This window comes from Bubalus kerabau, chromosome 8, assembly GCF_029407905.1.
Source record: "Bubalus kerabau isolate K-KA32 ecotype Philippines breed swamp buffalo chromosome 8, PCC_UOA_SB_1v2, whole genome shotgun sequence".
Classification (NCBI taxonomy): domain Eukaryota; kingdom Metazoa; phylum Chordata; class Mammalia; order Artiodactyla; family Bovidae; genus Bubalus; species Bubalus kerabau.
In genome coordinates this window covers 101,951,023-101,973,419 of record NC_073631.1, presented here as the reverse complement: position 1 = coordinate 101,973,419, position 22,397 = coordinate 101,951,023, and the positions used below count along the sequence as shown (strand labels likewise).

At 40.7% G+C, this 22,397-nt stretch overlaps 1 protein-coding gene across 8 annotated transcripts in view; it reads right to left on the bottom strand.

Annotated features, from left to right (window-relative positions):
* Positions 1-22,397, bottom strand: part of CALD1 (caldesmon 1) — a 204,525-nt gene that overhangs the window by 33,992 nt on the left and 148,136 nt on the right. For 6 of the 8 annotated variants that reach the window (XM_055590974.1, XM_055590976.1, XM_055590978.1 and 3 more), the window contains 3 exons: positions 7,004-7,150; positions 2,304-3,348; positions 1,002-1,079 (listed from right to left, as the gene is read on the bottom strand). In XM_055590974.1, coding sequence (XP_055446949.1) covers positions 1,002-1,079; positions 2,304-3,348; positions 7,004-7,150 — 1,270 coding nt within the window. The remainder of the gene's footprint in view (positions 1-1,001; positions 1,080-2,303; positions 3,349-7,003; positions 7,151-22,397) is intronic. The other 2 variants (XM_055590980.1, XM_055590981.1) reach the window with 2 other exon arrangements.

Below are 22,397 nucleotides of genomic sequence, written 5' to 3'. Positions count from 1 at the left end.
GCAGAAAAATGTAGCAAGAGTCCATCTGAGTTGGAGCTCAATAACTACAATTCAGTCCCACAGGCAGAGTACTTCAAATCTTATGTTTGATAATTTAGTTTTACCATGATCAAGTACTTTGAGCTTATTAAATACTATCATCATTTTTAGGATTGATTGGAGCTAACATAAGCATGATGGTTAAAACAAGATCAGGCTTTCTTTCTTTCTCCTTTCTTTTTTAAGCTGTGCTATGTGGCATGCAGGATCTTACTTCCCCAACTAGGGATCAAACCAGTGCTCCCTGCATTGAGAGCGAAGAGTCTTAACCACTGGATGGCCACGGAAGTCCTGAGGTCAGGCTTTCTGATGTGGCATTTTGATTATGTCGGGACATAATGACATGCTCTCTGCAGCAGCCTCTGGTCCACTGACTTGTTTACTACTTACCTACAGTCAAACACCCTGGCACCAGCTCCTGTGTGTGCCTCAGAAATGCAATGCAGAACACTGTGCCAAGCTTTTCTTTTGAAAACCAAATATCATCTTCAGTTCATCAGATTTTCTACTGAGAGGTGTGGGAGTGTTTTCCCTTGGAAAAGTTAAATCATTAATCAAAGCCAGTTGGAAATATTTCATGATTGAAATGAAAGTAGGATGGCTCAAAGAAAAAAAAAATAGCTTTTTTTGAGGACAGTAGAAAGCAGGAAAGGTTGATCAGAGAAGTGTTTTTCAAGCTTTCTGACTGTGACCCATAGTAGAAAAGACAATTTATATCACAATGCAATACTTTGTGGCCACGATGTCCTCTGATATTTTCTACTCTACTTCATTTTAAAAAAATGCAGATTGACATTTTAAACTAGTTTTGCTTTAAATTGATTTCACCGTTCAATGGATCATGAGCCATGGCTTGAAAAATACTGGGTTAGAGGTTACAGTTTAGAGATCATCTGACCTGAAACGTCATGGAACACTGCTCTCTGTGCTTTATGACTAGGTTCCTTCTCAGTGATATTTACCTCTTCTTTTTTGAAGGCAGCCTTGTCTTCTTGGGACTTTTCTCTTTTAGCTGGCACTTTAGCCCCCCTTTCTTCTTCCTTTTTATTTTCAAGAATGGTAAGGTCACTTATTTAAAAGCAAGAGTGAGAGGGTGCTCAGGTCACTCTGCATGTGGCGTGAAGTGGCTTCTCTGTGGCTGTACCAATCCTCACATTTCCCCAGTGCCAGTGGTTCTAACAGCAATGTGGGATAGTCTCCTCCCACCAAATCTTTCCTCGTGTGCCTGCCATCGTGCTCGCTGAGGTCCAGCGTGACGTGGTGCTTCTCGTGAGTGTTGAAAACCTCCTGAGTGTTTGGTGCATCTAGTTCCTGATCATCTCTTATGATAGCTGTGTTTATGAGCCCCTTGTAAGAAGCAGAAGTGAAAGATGACTTGAGTGCAATGCAGACTTAGCGACAGAGAGTTCTCTTTGGAAAGCTGAATACACAAGCATCTCTTTTCTTTTCTGGTTAGGTATAGTGCTTTTAATGTAGCCTTGCAGACAGAGAAAAAAAAATGTTTCTTAGATTACAGACACTCCCCCAGCCCCATTCCACTCTTCCTGTGCTACATAAATCTGTATCACCCAGATGGTAAAAGAAGCAGAATGTGTGCTCGTAACTACCAACCAGTTTTAAGTTGATGCTGCCCCAGATGAATGGCTTTCTGCAAGTCTACATTAGGCTCAGGTCTACATGACGGCAAGTCAGGATTCTGACAATTTTTTAATAAAAGGTCCAAAATGGCTCCTTTCCCTCCTTTATTACCAGTTAATTTCAAGGGGGTTATTTTTGTCTTCTTAAGATATTTCTGACCACGATTCGTCATGTCAGTTTCCCACCCCAACTTTTAGCATCTTTTATTAGATGCCAAACACAATAGATGAGGTGAGGAGTTATGGTCCTCCTGCCTCATGTAGACCTGTGGAGAGAGGTAAGTTGTTAGAAGGAATGAGTTTAGATGCAGGCGCAGAATCATTTCAGTGCAGCACCACCACACTTGTCATCTTTGGGTTAATTCATTTTTTCTGGTATTCATAGCAATCAAGCACAGAGCAATTCACTTCTCTCTGGTTGTATCAGTAAATTTGGTTGGTGGAATATTTAGCCCTCAGTTGATTGCTCTATGCTTGCATATTGCTATGACCTAAAAAAATGAACAGCTTGCCAAACGATTAAGCATGTGGGGCCTTAGGAATGTGGCCTCAGTCCCAAATTTGATGTGCATTACATTTCTCGCAAGTTGCAGGCATCACACACTTGGTGCAAAAGGTTTACTGTACCTGTTTCTTTGGGACAGCTGTATGAGGTTTATCTTCTTGTACTTTCTTTTCATTGACCCCCTTCCCTGCTGTTTTCTCCTCTACCTTTTCCCCTTTAATCTTTTTCTCTTGCATTTGCCCCTTTTTCTCTTCTAGTTGCTTCTTACGTTTTTGCTCTTCTATCTTAGCTCTCTCTTCTTCCTCTGCCTTTGCCCTCTGCCTCTCCTCTTCTGCCTTTCTCTCCTGCTCCTTGATCCTCTGCCTCTCCTCTTCTGCCTTTCTCTCCTGCTCCTTGATCCTCTGCCTCTCCTCTTCTGCCTTTCTCTCCTGCTCCTTGATCCTCTCCCTCTCCTCTGCCTCCTGTCTTTCTCTCTCTTGGGCAGCTGCTTTTTCTTCTGCTTCCTTTTTTGCTTTCTCCTCTGCTATTTTTCGGTCTTGCTCAGCTTTAATTCTTTCTCTTTCTTCTGCTTCCAACCTGGCCCTTTCTGCCTCAGCTCTTTCCCTGGCTTCCTCTTCCATCTTTTCATTCTGGAGAATCTCATCTGAGCCCCTTTCCCCCTCCTCCTCGGTCTTAGGCTCATCTGCACTGATCTGCTCATTTTTCAGTGGCATTACTGTTTCCTGCTGGGTGTCTGCTGTTTTCTCTTCTACCACCACCTCTACCTGATTTTCTTCAATGCTCCCTGGCTTTGGCTTCTCTTCTTCTTCTTCCTCCTTTTCTTTCTCTTCTTTCTTTTTCTCTTCCGCTTCCATCCAATCATTCTTCTGGTGTGACTCGGTGACTATTTCCGTTTCCTCCAGCTCCTGCCTTTCCTGGCGACTTTCACTTTTTCCTTCCTTCTCTGCCGTTTCATTGTCTGTTGTGTTGTTTTGCATTCTTCTGCTGGAGAGCGACAAACTTGCATCTGTTATTGTTGGGTCAAACTCCTTCTGTCGTTCCAGGGCTTCCTGGAGGCGCTTTTGGCGTCTTTCCTCCCGCCGAGCCAGTCGCTCCAGGAGAGCAGCCTCATCATCACCCTCCGCCTGAGTGTTGGTGGTGGTTGTCTTGACCTCCTCGTCAGGCACACTGGACAACAGAAATGACACCAAGGACAGCTTGCTGATTAATTGGTCAGCTGGATTCATGTACTGTGCCACATGGGAACTACAGCAGATACATAGAGAAATATATATACACACACTCCCCATTTATAACCCCATATTAGTACATTCCTGCCTGGCTTTCAATGACAGCATATGCAAACCTTTGTCCATGGTCTTTCTCTGGCCATGGTGAGTCTATTCTGTAAACAGAAGAGCTGAGCATTAATGCCCCCTGGGCACTGTGCCTCTAGCAAAAATTGATGAGCATTAGTGAATAAATACCTCAGCTCCCTTCACCTTTGGAATCAGATAGCTCCAAGGTACCTGCACCACACTAGATCTTAGAGCTCCCAGTGGAGTTGAGCTCCAGATACTCACAGTGGTAATTTGCTCAGAAAGAAAACCTTTATTTGGTTGCGTTGCCTTCTCTGCCTCACTTTCCCACACTGCTACCAGCTTTTCCTAGGATCACTTTAAAAATAAACTGCACTTAAATCTTTGCTTCAGAATCTGATTCTTGGAGAACTCAAATTAAGACAAGAACCAAACTGAAGAAACAAATTCCTCTCATATCATATAGTGTTCCCACATGTTGCAAAGTCATCTGGAATTCCTGATCTGGATTTCTGGAACACAAAGTACTTTGAGAGGAAGGGACTGTATGTATTAATAATAGTGCACAGATGCTATATTCAGGCTAATAACCCCCACGGTGGGGACATCCAACTGTCCACCGCAATTCATGCTCCTCCTTCCTTAGTCACGGGGATGTCATTGCCCACCAAGTCATTGCCTAATCCTCCCTTCTTCCCTGCACCTGGGTGGGGCCACATGACCAATAATTCCAATGAAGTATGAGTAGAAGTGTGATGTCCAGGCCAGGACAAATAAGAAGCAGAGGTACATTCTCTTCCTTTTCAATCTCTGTCTGCTGGCTAGATCAGAGGACTCCAAAGCCCCTGAGGTTGATAGACTCACAAGAGGACAGAAGATAGGGGGCAAGTTCTACCAATCAGAAATACCCAGTTTGGGAATTCATTGTTAAAGCAGCTGATGCTGCCCTAACTAATATATACATAATATACCATCTATATTCTTTGTCAAGATTTCCATGAGGAAAGGGTCTCTTGCCCTTCTTTTCTAGAGTAGACAAAGAACAGTTAGATTTGATGTTTATAAAATAAGAAGAGAAACTCTCTAAAATCCAAACGGCAGCATGTCCATCACCATGCTCACTACTGTGGGATGCTGGCTGGACACTGCCCAAGCCAGGTGTGTCGGTCTTCACTGCAGGAAACAGCTAGTCATGTGATCCTAGGACTGTGACCAGAGTTGGAAAAGTATGTCTTGCAGTGTTTTGAAACTCCATCAAATTTCATGGTTCATACCAACCTTGGCCCTTTTGAAGTTCAAGTTCACTTAATTTGGAAAAACACACTTCACCTTTAACAATAAGAAATGGCAGAGTAGAGGCTAGATTTCAAACTTTCTCAGCCTTTGCTGTTGCTGTAAGGCATCATGTTGATGAATTAGACACATAAGAGTTAAACTTCTCTGAAAATGCAAATAGTTTAGAATTTAAGGGGGAAAATCTATGTATGTGAGGCATTTGGATCAACTGAATTTAAATAATTTTTAAGAGGTACCCCAAATTCCAAAATGCTAGTTGGCTTAAAGAACTCTTAAGAAATAACAGACTCTACTGAATCTTTTTTTGCTATTTGCTATTTATAAATCAGGATAGCTATTATCAGTAGAAGCTGAGTACCAATTACAGTTGCTTAGCCCCAAGAAGAATACTTATTCTTCATGTCAGAGGTAAATTACATGAATATGAGCTACTAAAAAAAAAAAAAAGAATTTTGTACTCAATCAATAGCATGAAATAACTAGTAATAGTAATTGTGAAAGAAGAGAAATACAAGTAGGAGCAAGATTTTAAAAGCAAGAAAACTACAGGCACTAGTAACTTTTTATGGCATTGTTGATTATTCCCTAATAGCCAGATTCATGGAAGGCCTTAAAATGTAAAATGTTGTATTTAAACTCTTTTTTTCCCATCTCCCTCAGCTCAAAAATGGAAAAAGAAGTGATGACCATACTGCTCTGATTTATAAGATTCTGCTACCATCTTCCTAATAATGGCCAAGATTATTATGTGCATTTTACATGTGTTATCATCTCATTTAAATTTAATGACATGCCTTAAACAAAAGTATAATTTTTATTTCCATTTAACTGAAAAAATAGAGTTAGTGAAGGGAGGGTCAGGTTGGGATTCAAAGCCAGGTGGTGAACCCCAAAGAACAAACCTCAACCTCTTGGCTATACACCCTCCCTAATTAGGAGGTACTTACTGAGGAATGAGGTCTGTTTGTCCACCTAACCAAGAAGCTTCCTGATTGAGTCATCCTGCCAGCATTTTCACAACTGCCTTCAGAAACCTTCTGTGCACCCACTGAAATTCACGTTAAAGAGGTCAGAACTCTTTCCCTTCAGAATTTTCTATATAGATTGAATGAAGGGGATTATCAAATACAGTTTCCTCCCAATGTGCACAAAATAAGAGAATCTAAAACCAAAACCAGACAAAAGATCTTATATGATGATTTCATTATATGTAACCGTTCCATAATTTTAAAATAAAATTATCTTTTGCTCCATTCCCCCTCAAACATCCTCATCTTTTCTGTACCTTGGAGCACATACATGACATATACTAACTATTAGCATGATGCACTGTGTGACCTTGTATGTGTGAACTTTTAAAAGTCCCTTTAGAAGAAGTGAGGGCTTCCCTGATGGGTCAGATGGTAAAGAATCTGCCTGCAATGCAGGAGACCCTGGGTCAGGAAGATCCCCTGGAGAAGGGAATGGCAACCCACTCCAGTACTCTTGCCTGGAGAATGCCATGAATAGAGGAGCCTAGCGGGCACAGTCCATGGGGTTGCAAAGAGTCGGACACAACTGAGCAACTAACACACACTTGTTATAAGAAATTGAACTTACTACTAAGAGATCTTGACTTTCCTGATTTCCACCAGGACTGGTATAGGGAAAAATGCAGTACTAAACTCATAAGCTTCTTTGAATAACTACATTAAATCAAACAGGATTCTGCACCTTGCAGAATATTACCGAGAACAGAGAATACTGGGTTAGGGTGTATATTAGGAAGAATAAGACATCTGCAATTCATGCCTACTTTTAGAATTGAAGTATTATCTCTACTACTGGTAGGTGCAGAGGACTATTAAACTAATATATCTTTAGTTCAGAACAGATAACAATACCTTAAAGAATGAACGTAAATAGTTTTCCTTATTTAAGAATATGACCCATGATTTTTAGTAAATAAAAAATTTACTAGATTACAAAGAAAATATCCTTCAATTAGGGTGTGTTTAGGGGACGGGATAGGGGGTGAGAAGAAAGGAGTATTGGTGTCCTGATGTCTAAATCAGATCAACTGTCCAGGCTGGTGAGTTGCCAATAATGGCCGCTCAAGAATTAAACAAGCTAGAAAGAGTGAAAGAGATTGAATTGGGCTGAGAAGGGAGTGCTTCGCCCAACACATTTCTTTCATCAGACTGGCTAAGAAGCGATTGAGAAATGTGCCCTTCCAAAGAGGACAGTACCTGTTCTGGGTATTGACCTCCACCTGGTCGGTCACCTGCCCCAAGGCTTCTTCCTCTTGCTTCTGCCGCAGCCTTTCCTGTCGGGCACGGCGGCGCCGCTCCCGGGCAGCCTCTTCCTCGTCATCGTCATTCCGCTGGTAGGCAATTCTGCAACATTGAAAACACCACCTCTTGAGCCAAATGCCAACCATCATTACCAGCTTCTTGGCAGGATCGACCCTGAACGTGACTACTTACTGAACCACAGAGTTCTAAGAGGACGGTTCTGTTTCTTAACATTTAGAGACCTGATCTGACGAGTTTTTAAACTTTTAAGTATCTGAAAAGCATTAGTCCAACAGCAACAGAGGATAATTGACAATGATCAAATAACAGCTTAGACTGAAAAAATTTATACAACAGCAACTGCCTTTGAAGACTGTGGGTTAGCTTATTTAGATTTCTTTACTAAGCTGATGATTAGTAAAGATTTAGAAGCAGAAATCCAAAGAATTGAACTGAAAGTAATCAAAACACTCGTCGAAAAGATTCAGCATGTTGTATGAATTATTTGTGGATACATTTTCACAAAGGTCAGAAAAGAATCAAGTTATGTTACCAAGCTGGGAATCTGGCATTAACAAGCCAAATAGCTAACTACAAACCAGAGCAGGATATCCTCTTTGCTTGGATTTATTTTTTCCCTTGTAGTTCCTTTTCATGGAAGCAAGAAGGTGTCATTGACAACTGAGAAGAGGCTTCACACTCAGGGCAGTGCCCTCTATGGATATGTGTGTGTGCTCATCGTGACCGACTCTTTGTGACCCCATGGACTGCAACCTGCAAGGCTCCTTTGTCCATGGGGTGCTCCAGGCCAGAATACTGGATTGGGTTGCCATCTCCTCCTGCAGGGGACCTTCCTGACCCAGGGATCCAACCTGCATCTCTTATGTCTCCTGCATTGCAGGTGGATTCTCTATCACTGAGCCACTGGCAGTGCCCTCGATGGCCCTCTCCTTTGTTCTAAAACTGCCTTAGGGTTCCACCACCCTCACACTGGGCACCTCACGGGAGCCTACAGGTTTGTATTTAGATACAACCTGTGGGCTAAGGTGTGCTGCACTCCATGGGATCACAAAGAGTCCGACACAACTTAGAGACTGAACAACAGGAGCAACAACAGCAAGTAGAAGAGGTGGAGAGGGTTTCACAGGCATATGTGATATATAGCTTCCTGGTTTAATCTGAAGCAAAGAGCTATTTAGGGAAGTTATACAATCGGAATCACTAGTTAGATATGTTTCCTCTAATATTTACTCCCAAGTGATGAGTTGGAGCTGGAGTGCTGCAGATGCCCAGACTCAAAAGGAGAGGGCCTACATGGTTAGCCTGGTTGTTCTGGAGGGAGGGCTATGGCTGAGATACAGAGCACTGGGAAGGCACGGCAGTGCTGGGTGACCTGATGGTTCCATGGGTTGGGATGCAGCTGCGTTGTGCACCAGACTGCTTTTTACACTGGAGTTCACGTGTTTTTTTTTTTAAACAGTGTTACTTACATATCTACAAATAGAAATGCAGATATGTAAACATGACATGTCTATCAATCATGACTAAGCTAAAATAATTTACAAATGAAATCATACAATTTATACCAACAAAACAAACCTAACAGGGCAGATGAAGTTTGCTCCTGCTGGATTTACAAACTAGGTATTTTTAGATCCAGTACTTTATCTTTTGACTTCAATAATACAAATGCTATGAATGTTTTTGGACCTAGGTATCTTACAAAATAAGATGAACAGTTCTGAAGGTTGGTTGGTTTGCTCTTTGCTACTTAAGAAACTCTGACTTCATACTTGCTAAAATGTGCTGGTGTGCAAAATTCAAATGCCAATATAAATAAACTGTCACTTAGTAATTCTATAAAGCTGACTGGTTTATTTCCACAAATATGGAGGGAAGGGTAGTGTGATACAGTTAAAGGATAACTAGATTAATATTCAGAAAACCTGGTTTCTACAACTGGTCTCTCCCTAGCTCGCAGCTCTTTGATTAACCTGCGTTACACTGCCTTGTCTGGAAGTGGGTGATAATCAAAAGAAATCATGGGTGTGTTGTGGTAAGGCGAGCTACAGTGTAGTATTTTGTTGTTAATAGGAAAGTGCAGTGGAGGAGCTGCTTTGTGAGGAAAGATGAGTTCAATTTTAGACTTGTTGAATTCGAGCTGACAGCATGACAAGATTCAAATGTTCCTTTCTAATTCAATCACATTGTAGCTTGCAGTCAAAAGCCCTTCCCAGTGGTTTGGCTTCAGTCTTCAGATTCTTGGCTTCATATTCCTTTGGCTTATTTCTCAATAGACAACTTTAACCACAGCAGGGAGAATGAGTCCTTAATGATGGCTTCCCAAGCTAATCAAACAGAAAGTCTTAATTTGCCTTTCTACATCTCTGGTTCAGCCATGAGGTCTTGGCTAGTACTTGGGGCCTTCCTTTTCCAAGACAAGCAAGTCACATAAAAGCTCCATATGGGACACTTTATGCCAGAAACAAAACTCTTCCCTCTCCTAAAAATGGAATCTCATTTGAAGCCCTTAATTTCCCATTACACTTGAACAATTTGAGATGTTACTGTCTCTTCCCACCTACCCAATAAGCTTCATGGTGGAGGCTGCTGGCTTTTAGTTCTGACACCACCTAGATCTGCCATCTGTCTTGGCCAGGTCACACTCAGTCTTCCTTCATCTCAGATTCCTCATTGGAGGAGTGACCTGGAACAACCAGATCATCTCCACTGTCTCTTCTTACTTCATACGGCTTCAGTTCAGTTCAGTTAGGTCGCTCAGTCGTGTCTGACTCTTTGTGACCCCATGAACTGCAGCACGCCAGGCCTCCCTGTCCATCACCAACTCCCGGAGTCCACCCAAACCCATGTCCATTGTGTTGGTGATGCCATCCAACCATCTCATCCTCTGTTGTCCCCTTCTCCTCCTGCCCTCAGTCTTTCCCAGCATCAGGGACTTTTCAAATGAGTCAACTCTTCATATCAAGTGGCCAAAGTATTGGAGTTTCAGCTTAAACATCAGTCCCTTCCAGGACTAATGTCCTTTAGGATGGACTGGTTGGATCTCCTTGTAGTCCAGGGGACTCTCAAGAGTCTTCTCCAACACCACAGTTCAAAAGCATCAATTCTTCAGTCCTCAGCCTTCTTTATAGTCCAACTCTCACATCCATACATGACTACTGGAAAAACCATAGCCTTGACTAGACAGATCTTTGTTGGCAAAGTAATGTCTCTGCTTTTTACTATCCTGTCTGCTGCTGCTGCTGCTGCTAAGTTGCTTCAGTTGTGTCCGACTCTGTGCAACCCCAGAGATGGAAGCCCACCAGGCTACCCCATCCTTGGGATTCTCCAGACAAGAACACTGGAGTGGGTTGCCGTTTCCTTCTCCAATGAATGAAAGTGAAAAGTGAAAGGGAAGTCGCTCAGTCGTGTCTGACTCCCAGCGACCCCATGGACTACAGCCCACCAGGCTCCTCCATCCATGGGATTCTCCAGGCAAGAGTACTGGAGTGGGGTGCCATTGCCTTCTCCGACTATGCTGTCTAGGTTGGTTATAACTTTCCTTCCAAGGAGTAAGCATCTTTTAATTTCATGGTTGCAATCACCATCTGCAGTGATTCTGGAGCCCAGAAAAATAAAGTCAGCCACGGTTTCCACTGTTTCCCCATCTATTTGCCATCAAGTGATGGGACCAGATGCCATGATCTTAGTTTTCTGAATGTTGAGATTTAAGCCAACTTTTTCACTTTCTTCTTTCACTTTCATCAAGAGGCTCTTTAGTTCCTTTTCACTTTCTGCCATAAGGGTGGTGTCATCTGCATATCTGAGGTTATTGATATTTCTCCCAGCAATCTTGATTCCAGCTTGTGCTTCCTCCACCCCAGTGTTTCTCATGATGTACTCTGCATGTAAGTTAAATAAGCAGGGTGACAATATACAGCCTTGATGTACTCCTTTTCCTATTTGGCTTACAATTTACCATTATATCGCATTGGTAGACTCTTGTTTAGGACACACAATTTCCAGAGCTAGATTTTTGAGGACATTCATTTATTTTTAATGTTTTTTGTTGTGGTAAAATATAATATAAAATGTACTATTTTAATCATATTTAACTGTACAGTTAGTTCAGTGGCACTAAGTATATCCACACTGTCGTGTAACTCTCACCATTATCCATCTCCTGAGTGTTTCACCTTCCTAAACGGAAACTCTGTCCCCGTTAAACACGAATTGCCAATTCTCCTTTCCCATCCCCTCACCCCCGGCCCCTGGCATCTACCAGTGTACTTTCTGACGCTATGAACTTGACTATTCTAGATCTCTTGTATAAGTGGAATCAAACAGTATTTGTCTGTACTTAAGTGTATTGGGGCTTCCCTGGTAGCTTAGCTGGTTTAGAATCTGCCTGTAATGCAGGAGACCCTGGTTTGATTCCTGGGTTGGGAAGACTCCCTGAAGAAGGGATAGGCTATCCACTCCAGTATTCATGGGCTTCCCAGTGGCTCAGATGGTAAGGAATCACCTGCAATGTGGGAGACCTGGGTTCGGTCCTTAGGTTGGGAAAATCCCCTGGAGGAGAGCATGGCAACCCACTGCAGTATTCTTGCCTGGAGAATCCCATGGGCGCAGGAGCCTGGCGGGCTACAGTCCATGGAGTTGCAAAGAGTCAGACATGACTGAGTAACTTAAGCAGAGCACAGCATAGCAATGTATATTGGGATGTATTTTTAAGGTTAGCTTCATTTATGTCCTACAGATTGTACCTTCCTTTTTTCCCTGTGCTATATAGTAGGTTCTCATTAGTTATCTATTTAATACATATGGCTATTAATAAAGAAACATGTTAAAATTGTTTTCAAAGTTAAAAACAAAAAAGGAGACAAAATGATTTCATGGTATTTTGAATCAGAATGTGCCCAGTTGCTGGCTCAATGACTTATCAGTTGACTTTATACGTGAAATTGTGTCCATGCCAAATGACTTGATATGTGTGGAAATTCTTTGAAAGTGAGCCTCCCTACACCAGGTCTCCAAGGTCAGAGCACACAGTGGCTGCTTAGCTTTCAGGCTTCTCCCATGACAACTACCCTTCATATTACTAACCACAGATTTATTACTTTTCTTTCAAAATTGAAAAAACTTAATTGTTAAATTTTTTTCTGGCTCCAAAAGTAACATGCATTTATTGTTTTCTTAAACCAGACATTTAAAAATGTATAAAAGAGAAAGTAAAAATCAGTTTCCTAATCACACCCCTCAGATATGAATATGATTAATATTCAATGCAATCTACCAGAACTTCTCCTATCTTTACATGAAAGTGTTAGTCTCTCAGTCATGTCCAACTCTTTGTGACCCCATGGACTGTAGCCCACCAGGCTCCTCTGTCCATGGCATTCTCCAGGCAAGAATACTGGAATGGGTTGGGTTGTCATTCCCTTCTCCAGAGAATCTTCCTGACTCAGGGATCAAACCCAGGTCTCCTACATTGCAGGCAGATTCTTTACCATCTGAGCCACCAGGGAAGAACTCTGCATGCATAGATATTTTAATTTTTAACCAAGTAGGATCATGATATATACATTATTTTAGAAACAATTTCTCTAATTTACCTTATTTATTACTATTTTAACACATTAGCAAAATATAATTTTCAACAGCAACACAGTATTCTTTGACTGGATGTATGTAGTAAATATATGTATATGGTGTACTATAATCTATTTAACCAGTTTTCTACTGACGGGCATTTTAAGATTTTTCCAAATTTATGTTCTTATAAACAATGCTGCAAAGGACCTCACTACAGATATACTTTTACCACTTGTTCAATTACTTATCTAGCAAATATTCTCAAAAGTTAGAATTTTAGAGTTTAGGAGTATGCTCATTTAAAGGCTTTTTGATACACATTGACAAACTGCCCTCCAAAAAGGTATGTCACATGTGAGTGTTAATTTCACCATAATAAAAACTTACTCAAAAAGACAGATGAGAACACAGCATCCTTAATACACCCACATGATAGCACAACTGCTTTAGGCTTTGATTAAAGACAAAATGTTAACATTTCTGATTTTCCACACACCACATTTACATGTATTGAGATGCTGCTGACCAGTAAAAATCATACCTAACCACCCACTGGGTTGCAATGAAAGCATAACAATCCATTTGTTCTTTCTGTGAAACTTCAGCAGATGCTGGCAGTAACCAATCTACTGTATCCTACACTACAAAGATAATTGATGTTCCCAGATGATTCACAAGCAGCAGATTTCCTCTGAATCATCTGAGAAAGATTAAACTATGTTTATTAAAGTTTTAATCAAATGCATTTTATTTAAAAACGAGTAATCCCAAATGATCATTTGATAATGGTGAAAAAGGAGAGTGAAAAAGCTGGCTTAAAACTCAACATTCGAAAAACTAACATCACAGCATCCAGTCCCATCACTTCATGGCAACTAGAAGGGGAAAAAGTGGAAACAGTGACAGATTTTTATTTTCTTGGACTCCAAAATCACTGTGGATGGTGAGTACAGCCATGGTATTAAAAGATACTTGCTCCTTGGAAGGAAAGGTATGACCAACCTAGGCAGCATATTAAAAAGCAGAGACATCACTTTACCAACAAAATTCTATATAGTCAAAGCTATGCTTTTTCCAGTAGTCACGTACGGATGTGAGAGTTGGACTATAAAGAAGGCTGAGGACTGAAGAATTGATGCTTTTGAATTGTGGTGCTGAAGAAGACTCGAGAGTCCCTTGAAAAGCAAGGAAATCAAGCCAGTAAATCCTAAAGGAAATCAACCTTGACTATTCACTGGAAGGACTGATGCTGAAGCTGAAGTTCTAATACTTTGGCCACCTGATGTGAAGTGCCAACTCATTGGAAAAGACCCTGATGCTGGAAAAGATTGAAGGCAAAAGGAGAAGAGGCCAGCTGAGGATGAGACGGTTAGATAGCATCACTGACTCACTGGACATGAGTTTGAGCAAACTCTGGGAGATAGTGAAGGACAGGGAAGACTGGTGAATGCAGTCCATGGGGTTGCAAAGAGTTGGACTCAACTTAGCAACTGAACAACAAGAACAAAATCTCAAGTGATATGTAAAGCATGTCTTATTAAATGAAATGTTCAATTAACCAGAATCCATGACTTTCCCACCCGGCCTAGGTGTAAGCAGGTTTACTCTGGAGCATACACTTTGTTACTGGGTAACTGCCTTTCCTCATGTTTTAGAGAACACTTGGAGAAAGGCGTGATTGATCTTACCGCAGGAAGGCAAGTACTGAGGGCAGCAAAATGGCACATCAGATGTCTGGGAGAGAGACGATCTTGTGTGTGTGTGTATATGAATAAGTGTTGCTGCTGCTGCTGCTGCTAAGTCACTTCAGTCGTGTCTGACTCTGTGCGACCCCATAGACGGCAGCCCACCAGGCTCCCCGTCCCTGGGATTCTCCAGGCAAGAACACTGGAGTGGGTTGCCATTTCCTTCTCCAATACATGAGAGTGAAAAATGAAAGTGAAGTCGCTCAGTCGTGTCCGACTCTTAGCGACCCCATGGACTGTGTAGCCCACCAGGCTCCTCCATCCATGGGATTTTCCAGGCAAGAGTACTGGAGTGGGGTGCCACTGCCTTCTCCGGAATAAGTGTTGACCAATCTCAAAAGTCAATAGTAATGACATGATGTTATTTGATTGTGTCAGTGGTATGAGAAAAGCAGAAAGGACTGGCTTTTCTTCCATTCCCAGAACCACTGCCTAAATATTCTGGTGTTATATTATAAGAAAAAACAGATCTATGCACTGGGAAAACTCTCTTGGAATGCTGTGGCTTTCACACCAAAGACTTTTTAAGTCTTTACCACCAGACTTCTATTGCCTCAGTGCATTCAAGTAACAGGGTAATCATGTTACAAGCTGTGCCTTTTAGATAGAAAGTTCAAATAAATAAAAGTTTTGCAGACATGGCAAATAATGAAACCACTGAAGACTCAGTGTCTTTACATTTGGCTGGGCTAGGGTCTAAATGTATACTAGATGAAAGAGGAAGTGGCAGAGGCTTCCACAGTCAGATACTGGAGCAAGCCACTAGCTGTCAGCTTGCCCCAATGTCCCCTGAATCCCATCTTCTCCAACAAACACTTCTCAAGACTTGCTCAACACTGGCAAAATTCTTTTTATGATTTCATCTACAGTTTAGAGTTTTTTTTAACCCCATGTTCTCCATAGTTAGAAGAATATTACCCTCAATCTCCTTTGATTTTTTTCTTAAAAAAAACTTGTTTGTTTGTTTTTTTGCTGTTTTCTGATTTGAGACTCTAGTACATGATCCTTAAACTTTCAAGTAAAAATTCTGGCAATAACATTTTATTAACAAGATCTCTTATCAGGAAACCATGTTTAAAAATAGAACAAGAAAAAATAATAACTTTTTATGAGAGGGCTGATTTTATTAAAAGTTTAAGAGCACTACAGAAAAGATTTAATTTTCCATATCTCATAGCAGTAGTTAGTAACATTTGAGAAATGTGAATCCCTTTAAAATATCAATAAAAAATAAAATATTATGGCAATTTCTTATACATTTGTTATCTATTAAAAATGTCTTATAAAGTGCCTATAAATTCAACACTGTATAGAAAGGAATCTGTATTTTATAAAGCAGTATATTAATACATATTTGGAGAACAGTTTTTCATACCTTAAAAAATCATTTATCAGACTACAGAAAACACTTGGTGTGGATATAAACTTGGGACTCTCTCAGTAATTTCATTGCTGGAGAACCACTGGTATATAGAAGATTACCAGAATGCCACTGAACAGACTTCGACTTATCCCCTTCAAGCCCTTTTCCATCCTTTAGTATTCCTTGTTCTTGGTAAGCACACATGCAGACCCACTGATTAAGTGACAAAAACCTCAGGGAAAACAAAAGGCTCAAGGCACTATTGAGGCCTGTGTACAAAAGACTTAAAGAGAGCTCATTCAGATCAAAATTTCCAAGTCTCTCTGTCCCTTGATTGTTTCTGCCACATTCTTCTACTTCAAAAAGAGAATGTTGCAACTAAAATTCCAACAGAACAAATAAATTCGCTACCTGAAAGAAGGACTCCTACCAGTAGCTCATCATTTGTGGATTCACAGTAAGTTGCAGACCAGTAGACACTTAGCTGAACCCCAAGTTCAGCTTTCATCTCCCTGTATCCCTCCATAACTCTGCTTTCATGCAAAGAGTCATCTGATAGAAGGTGGTGCTGGCTGAAAAAGATTACAGGTGGTAACTGAGATACTCAACCCCAAACGTGATCTTGCCCCCAGTTTTCTGCAGCTGTACATTACCCACGCGGGCCAGACTCAGGAGGAAGACAGCCTGGGGTTTAGCCATAAAGGCCAACTTTTTAGTCAATTACATTTCTTTGATTTCCATCATTCTTGGTTCTGACAATGTCATTGTCTTGACCTGGGTTTTACAACGGGATCCAACTTAGAGCTAAAACCTCCTATGGGCTGAAAATATACTCATCAGCTATTAGGAGGCAGAATGATTCATACATATTTTCAGTATTGTTTTTCATGTACCAAAAAACCCCAGTGATTTTTTTTTCATAATATGAAATGCAAGCAATTCTCCAAATATACCCAGTTCTGTGAATTGCTCAAATGTTCTCAGTAAAATTTCGGGCAATGCTGTGATCAGGAGGGAAAAAATCCTGAGCTACTGAAATGAGTCATATTTGCTCTACAGATTTATTGTGTATTTGAAAGTTAAAAAGAGGTTTATAGATACATTCCAGGCTCTTAAATATGATTTTGTTTATATGTGGTATCTGTAAAATGTTGTGGCTTCATTTAATGCACATGAGGTCCAATTCTGAATGTTTTTCCTTGGATTCCTTAAAAGAAAGGCATTGAAAATTACAGTGGAGGAAAAAAATCAAGAAAATAAAAGTATTTTCAGGTCAGAATATGTTTAGAAATGAATTAATAGCCAATAGTCAATTGGTCTATTAGTAATTAACGCAGGCCAAAATGAAAGAAAGCCACTCTCATTTAGAATGTGTGTGTGTGTGTGTGTGTGTGTGTGTGTGTATATATATATATATTTTTTTTTTTTTTTTTTTCCTGGTAATGAAGGTAAAAAATATGCTGAATTTCACTGTAGGATTCATTGCTATGTCAGGGTATGCCTTTTGTGGGAGTGCTGGCATGCAAGGGGATATGATACTCTGAAGAAGTTTACTTAGGAAGAAAGATATGTCCCACTCCATCTCCTCATACACACACATTTGAGAATTACTAAGTTTGCAAACCAGCCATATATTTCGGTTCTCAGTTGTAAGACACTGTGTGCTTGCACACTTCAGGGTTCTTATATATGTTGTCACCACAAGTCATCACCACCAGTCTACCATATGCTTTATATACTGGTGACGGCCATAATCACAGGAGTTTCTATACCCACAGACCATGATGGGGAAACATTTGTTGCAGAACACATTAGAAAGAAACAACCATCAGGCAGTGGGAGAAAGATCTCTTCACTTGCCTCCTCACACTCTCGGAGCAGGCTGGTTCTTAGAATCATTACTGTGACGTCCTGTCAGATAAATAGACCAGGTCTGATTGATCATGTATCAGGGAGTACAGGGAGTTCTGATTGTGACTCAGGTTTTTATGGCTAAGGGCTTATGTGAACACCGTTCTCAGAATGGTCCTGCCCTGGCAGATTCCTAAGCTTCGAGACTCACTTCTGAATTGATACACATAGTCACAGGCAAGTTTTAAAAGATGAACTCTAGTTGTTTGGGATCGGTATTTTAAATTAAAAAGATGTTTAGCATGAAGTCTATTTTACCTATGAATGAGTGTATAGTACATGACCACTTAAAAGAAAAATAACAAAACAATAGCATGTGCCTTCTACCCAGCTTAAATCACACCAGCACCCGGGAGGGCCTTACATGCTCTTCTTCAATCCCATCCGCCTCTCTTTTTTACGGCCTCCAAATAACCTTTAGCCTGATTTTTTCCTATTTTAATTATTTTCTTGCTTTTCTTTGTAGTTTTACCCCAACAGATATTCCCCTAAACAATTCGGTTTTCAGTTTTGCCTGCTTAGAACTTTATATAATCATACTGTATGAATCCTGTGATTAGTTTCTTTTACCCAGTAGTATGCTTCTGAGATTCATCTATATTTATATAAATACCTGTAGTTTATAATGACAGATGAGACATAGGTTTCCCAAACATTTCTTGAGATTCTAGTTTGGGTGAGATAAATGTCTAATTTTTTACCCAATGGGTGCCATGTTTTTTTAAAACTCCACAGATGGTTGGTGATATTCAGTAGAAATAAAATGAATAGAATCGGGATTTATTTCTTTTTGAATTGCTATTTTTTCACATTTTTTTTAAAGAACAATGCTTCTGTCAAATCTATTAAACATGGATTTTGGAGGGATAATTCCATGGCAGTTTCCTGAGATAAAGTAAACTCTATTTATTCTGTCACAAACAGGACTGAATTTGCACCACTCCCACGATCCCACCCTATTCAAACAATAAGCTTGGTCAGATACAGTTCAGTTTTAATTTATAAATGTTTAGAAAGTGTAGTTATGGAAAGAGAAGGTTGATGATGGAGAAGATATATTTTACTTCTCACTTGATAATTCAAGTTAAGCTTTGATTTGAAATGAATGACAAGGAGTAAGAGAAATGTTTAAGTGGCTAGGAAGATAATTAAAATAAAGCAACCAAACTTTCCTCTCTTAACTTGAATTTGAAATTCAACTGGTATAAAATGTGGCTGGGGGATAAACCTAATCATTACTTGTGTTTTCATAAACATTACTTTTTCTTCATCCTCAACCTAGGATTCTTTGTCTAGTAAGAATCTTAAATAAAATATGACCATTAATAAACTTAGACTTTTTAAAATGCTATCAGTCAAAAGTAAAATCTGACTTGGGGCTGTTTCCTGATGTATCTATGTAAGGACAATCTTGTTTTAATGTGCATAATAGATGTGGACAATAAACCTTGGGCCTAGGTAATTTATTTTCAAATAAAACGTGATAAAATAATTCATAAGACCCAGGTATCTATGACTGGTAATGCTACATCTTGCCAGTTCTTTCTCTCGCATGTAGGTTTGAACGTGGATATACAACTGATTGAAAAAAAAAAAAAACTACCTGAGAGCAGGGTGCAGGGAAAACCCCACCCAAAGGCCAATTTGGATGCAACTACATCTGACCACAGATATATAATCAAGCAGATTCTTTTCACAGTCAAAAACAATCTCCTAGAAGCAGAAATTTCCATTGCCATCTTCAAATGTGAATACATGAACTCATTTTAGATGAGTCTTAGTGTGATCTAGAAATTCACATAGTACCCCTAAATTTGAAATACTTGTATGATGCAGTACAAAGGCCAATAATTCCACGTGGTGGGGCTTTGAATAATGGTACTGCTATCACATTGCCAAACATCGGACAAAAGAAACAAAGTGATTGGGAAAACAAAAACAAGATGTCCTTAAGAGGAGATGATGAACCTGTGAGTAATTAGAAGGAATTCTTGTAAGGGAAAGCAGTATTTCAGACATGCTGATGGAAATGGTACATGGCACGTGGGTATTGCTAACTGAAGTCACATGTCCTGTGTCAGCTGAGAGGATTCTCAGCATCCTATCTACATAGGCAGTGCTTAATGCAGGGAAATTTATGGGTAATGGATTTTCATAACAGACCTTTTATGATCTTCTCCTCCCCCAAAAGTGCCCTCTGGAGCTTTCGTGCTTCCACTCTCATTTTTCTTAATTGGAAAAAGATTTAGTATTCATTTCCTCTTTTCCAGCACTCTCTTGGCTCCATTTCCCTTTGGGTGGCATGGCCTCCCATCACCACCCCTCCTTTCTCTCCCTCCTCTCTTCTTCAGAAACCAAAAGCTCAAATATACTGAGAGATATGACACTGGAGCATGGTTTCTGGCAACTCTGATGAGTGAAGGGACTGTTGTAACAAGAAAGCACATTTGAGGGTGATTACTACCTCCCCAACTCTAGAGGTATTACACAACCTGACCTAACATCTATGGGCTTCCCAGGTGGCACTAGTGGTAAAGAATCCGCCTGCCGACAGAGGAGATGCGGGTTTGATCCCTGAGTCCGGAAGATCCCCTGGAGTAGGAAACGGCAACCCACTCCAGTATTCTTGCCAGGATAATCCCATGGACAGAGGAGCCTGGTGGACTACAGTCCATGGGGGCGCAAAGTCAGACATGACTGAGTGACACATACCCATACGTAACATCCAGCTGGCTCATAGCTTCCCTGCCTATGCTAGGACCACAGAGTTTTGTTTACAAGCAGTAGCAAGTAGAAAGACAAACTTCGGATAGAGACAGGAAATGGAAAATGAAAGGCTAAATCCTGAAACTTGGACCTGTGGGAAGAACACTTATTCTTGCAGGGGACTTGGGAGCCAACAGCTGCTGATGGTCCAACCTCCCTACTGTTAGGAAAAGAAGTCAAGGGGTCTGCTCTGCGCTTGGTGGGTCATCTTCCTCAGTCAACAGAAATGTTAACCTACACTGGAACCTGCACCATGGGTAAGGGATAAAGCAGACACCTATTTGTTGTGATTTGATTAAAGAGCCAGCCTGAACAAACCAAACCAGATAAAAACCTTCTTCCATGGTTAAATAGAAGACCCCTATAAAAATGTGAACACTTAAATAGTTAATGTAATATTCAACAGCTAAGCTCCCACATTTATGCATGTTAATTGAATTAGAATCACCAACAGCTTAAGAATCAGACAGCCAGGGCTCTGAGAGAGGGGGACATGGGCATTAGAAACATTCTTGGATAACACTTAAATTGCTTGAGGTACCTGTCCTGTACCAGCAGATTGATATCCCAACAGCAGAGTGTAAACCAACAAGGCTTATGCAATCTTCTGAGTAGATACCAGTGCAATCATTAGTTCTTTAAAACTGTTACCTCGTACAGGAGGCACTGCTCCAGTAGGGGAGATAACCAACTTAAAAAATATATTTTTAATTACAAATTACATAGTTACAGCGTTGGCACTGCTTTATAGGTTTCTGAAAGTGTGTTAAAGTGTTAGTCACTCAGTCGTGTCTGCTTCTTTATGATCCCATGGACTATAGCCCGCTAGGCTCCTCTGTTCATGGAATTCTCCAGGCAAGAATACTGGAGTGAGTTGCCATTTCCTATTTCAGGGGATCTCCTTGACCCAGGGATCGAATCTGGGTCTTCTGTATTGCAGGCAGATTCTTTACCATCTGAGCCACTAGGGAAGCCCTTATAGGTTTCTAATCTTGTATATATTCTTCTCTACAACCAGACCACTGATCCATGCAGAACACAGACTTTGAAAAGGACAAAGTGGGACATCAGAGTGGTGGGCCATGAGCAGTCTAGATTCTGAAGAAGTGGTGGGTGATGTGCCAGATATGAATGTGGCTTTTTAACTTACGGTATTGGGGTGTTGATTGTTAATGCTACTCTTAACATGCAAATTGACACCTAGGTGACTGGAATTAATGCATTCATTCAACACACATTTACTGAGTATTTACTCTATTCAAGCCACTGAAGGTGGAAACCAAGATGAAAACCCTGAAAAGAGTTTGTAATCTGGTAGGGAAGCTAAAAAATGTATAAGAACGAAATAGTAGGTAGAATGCAGTAAATATCAGAGGAAATGTTGATGAAATGGTTTGAAGTTTAGAAGAGGAAGAAGGCAATTCCAGCTAAGGGATCAGAGAAGTACATGGAGAAAGTGTAGATCTTTAGTACTAGGGCTGGGGGGGAACAGAAATGGATCCTCCCACATACAAAGAGCTCAAATAGCAAGGTTGCAGAGTCAGGAAATATGGACATGAGAAAGCAAACAATCCAGCCTGGCTGGGGCTTGGAGTACATGAAGGGTATTTAGTGAGGCTCCAGTTGTGCTTGGCACACGCAGAAGGACAGCTTCCAGTAACTGGAAGAGTAAACTGGCCATTTTACGAAGCTTAAGGCGGGAGGCTTCTTCCATGGCCGTGGCCCTATGGAAACACACAGGGAGGCTTTTCCAGTTTCAGTCTCCACTCCAGGTGTTTCATTTCACTCCACAGCTTTCTCTGAGAAATAAAGGGCCAGCTACCCAATATCAAGGGCTTCATAAATCTTAGCTACAAGAGGAGACTTCAGTTCAGCAAATCCTACAATCATTTAGAACAGAAGCACTGTGGAGGATGCTTCAATAGCAATACACTATGATTTCCAGTTTTTCAGAGTGGCATTATGTTCT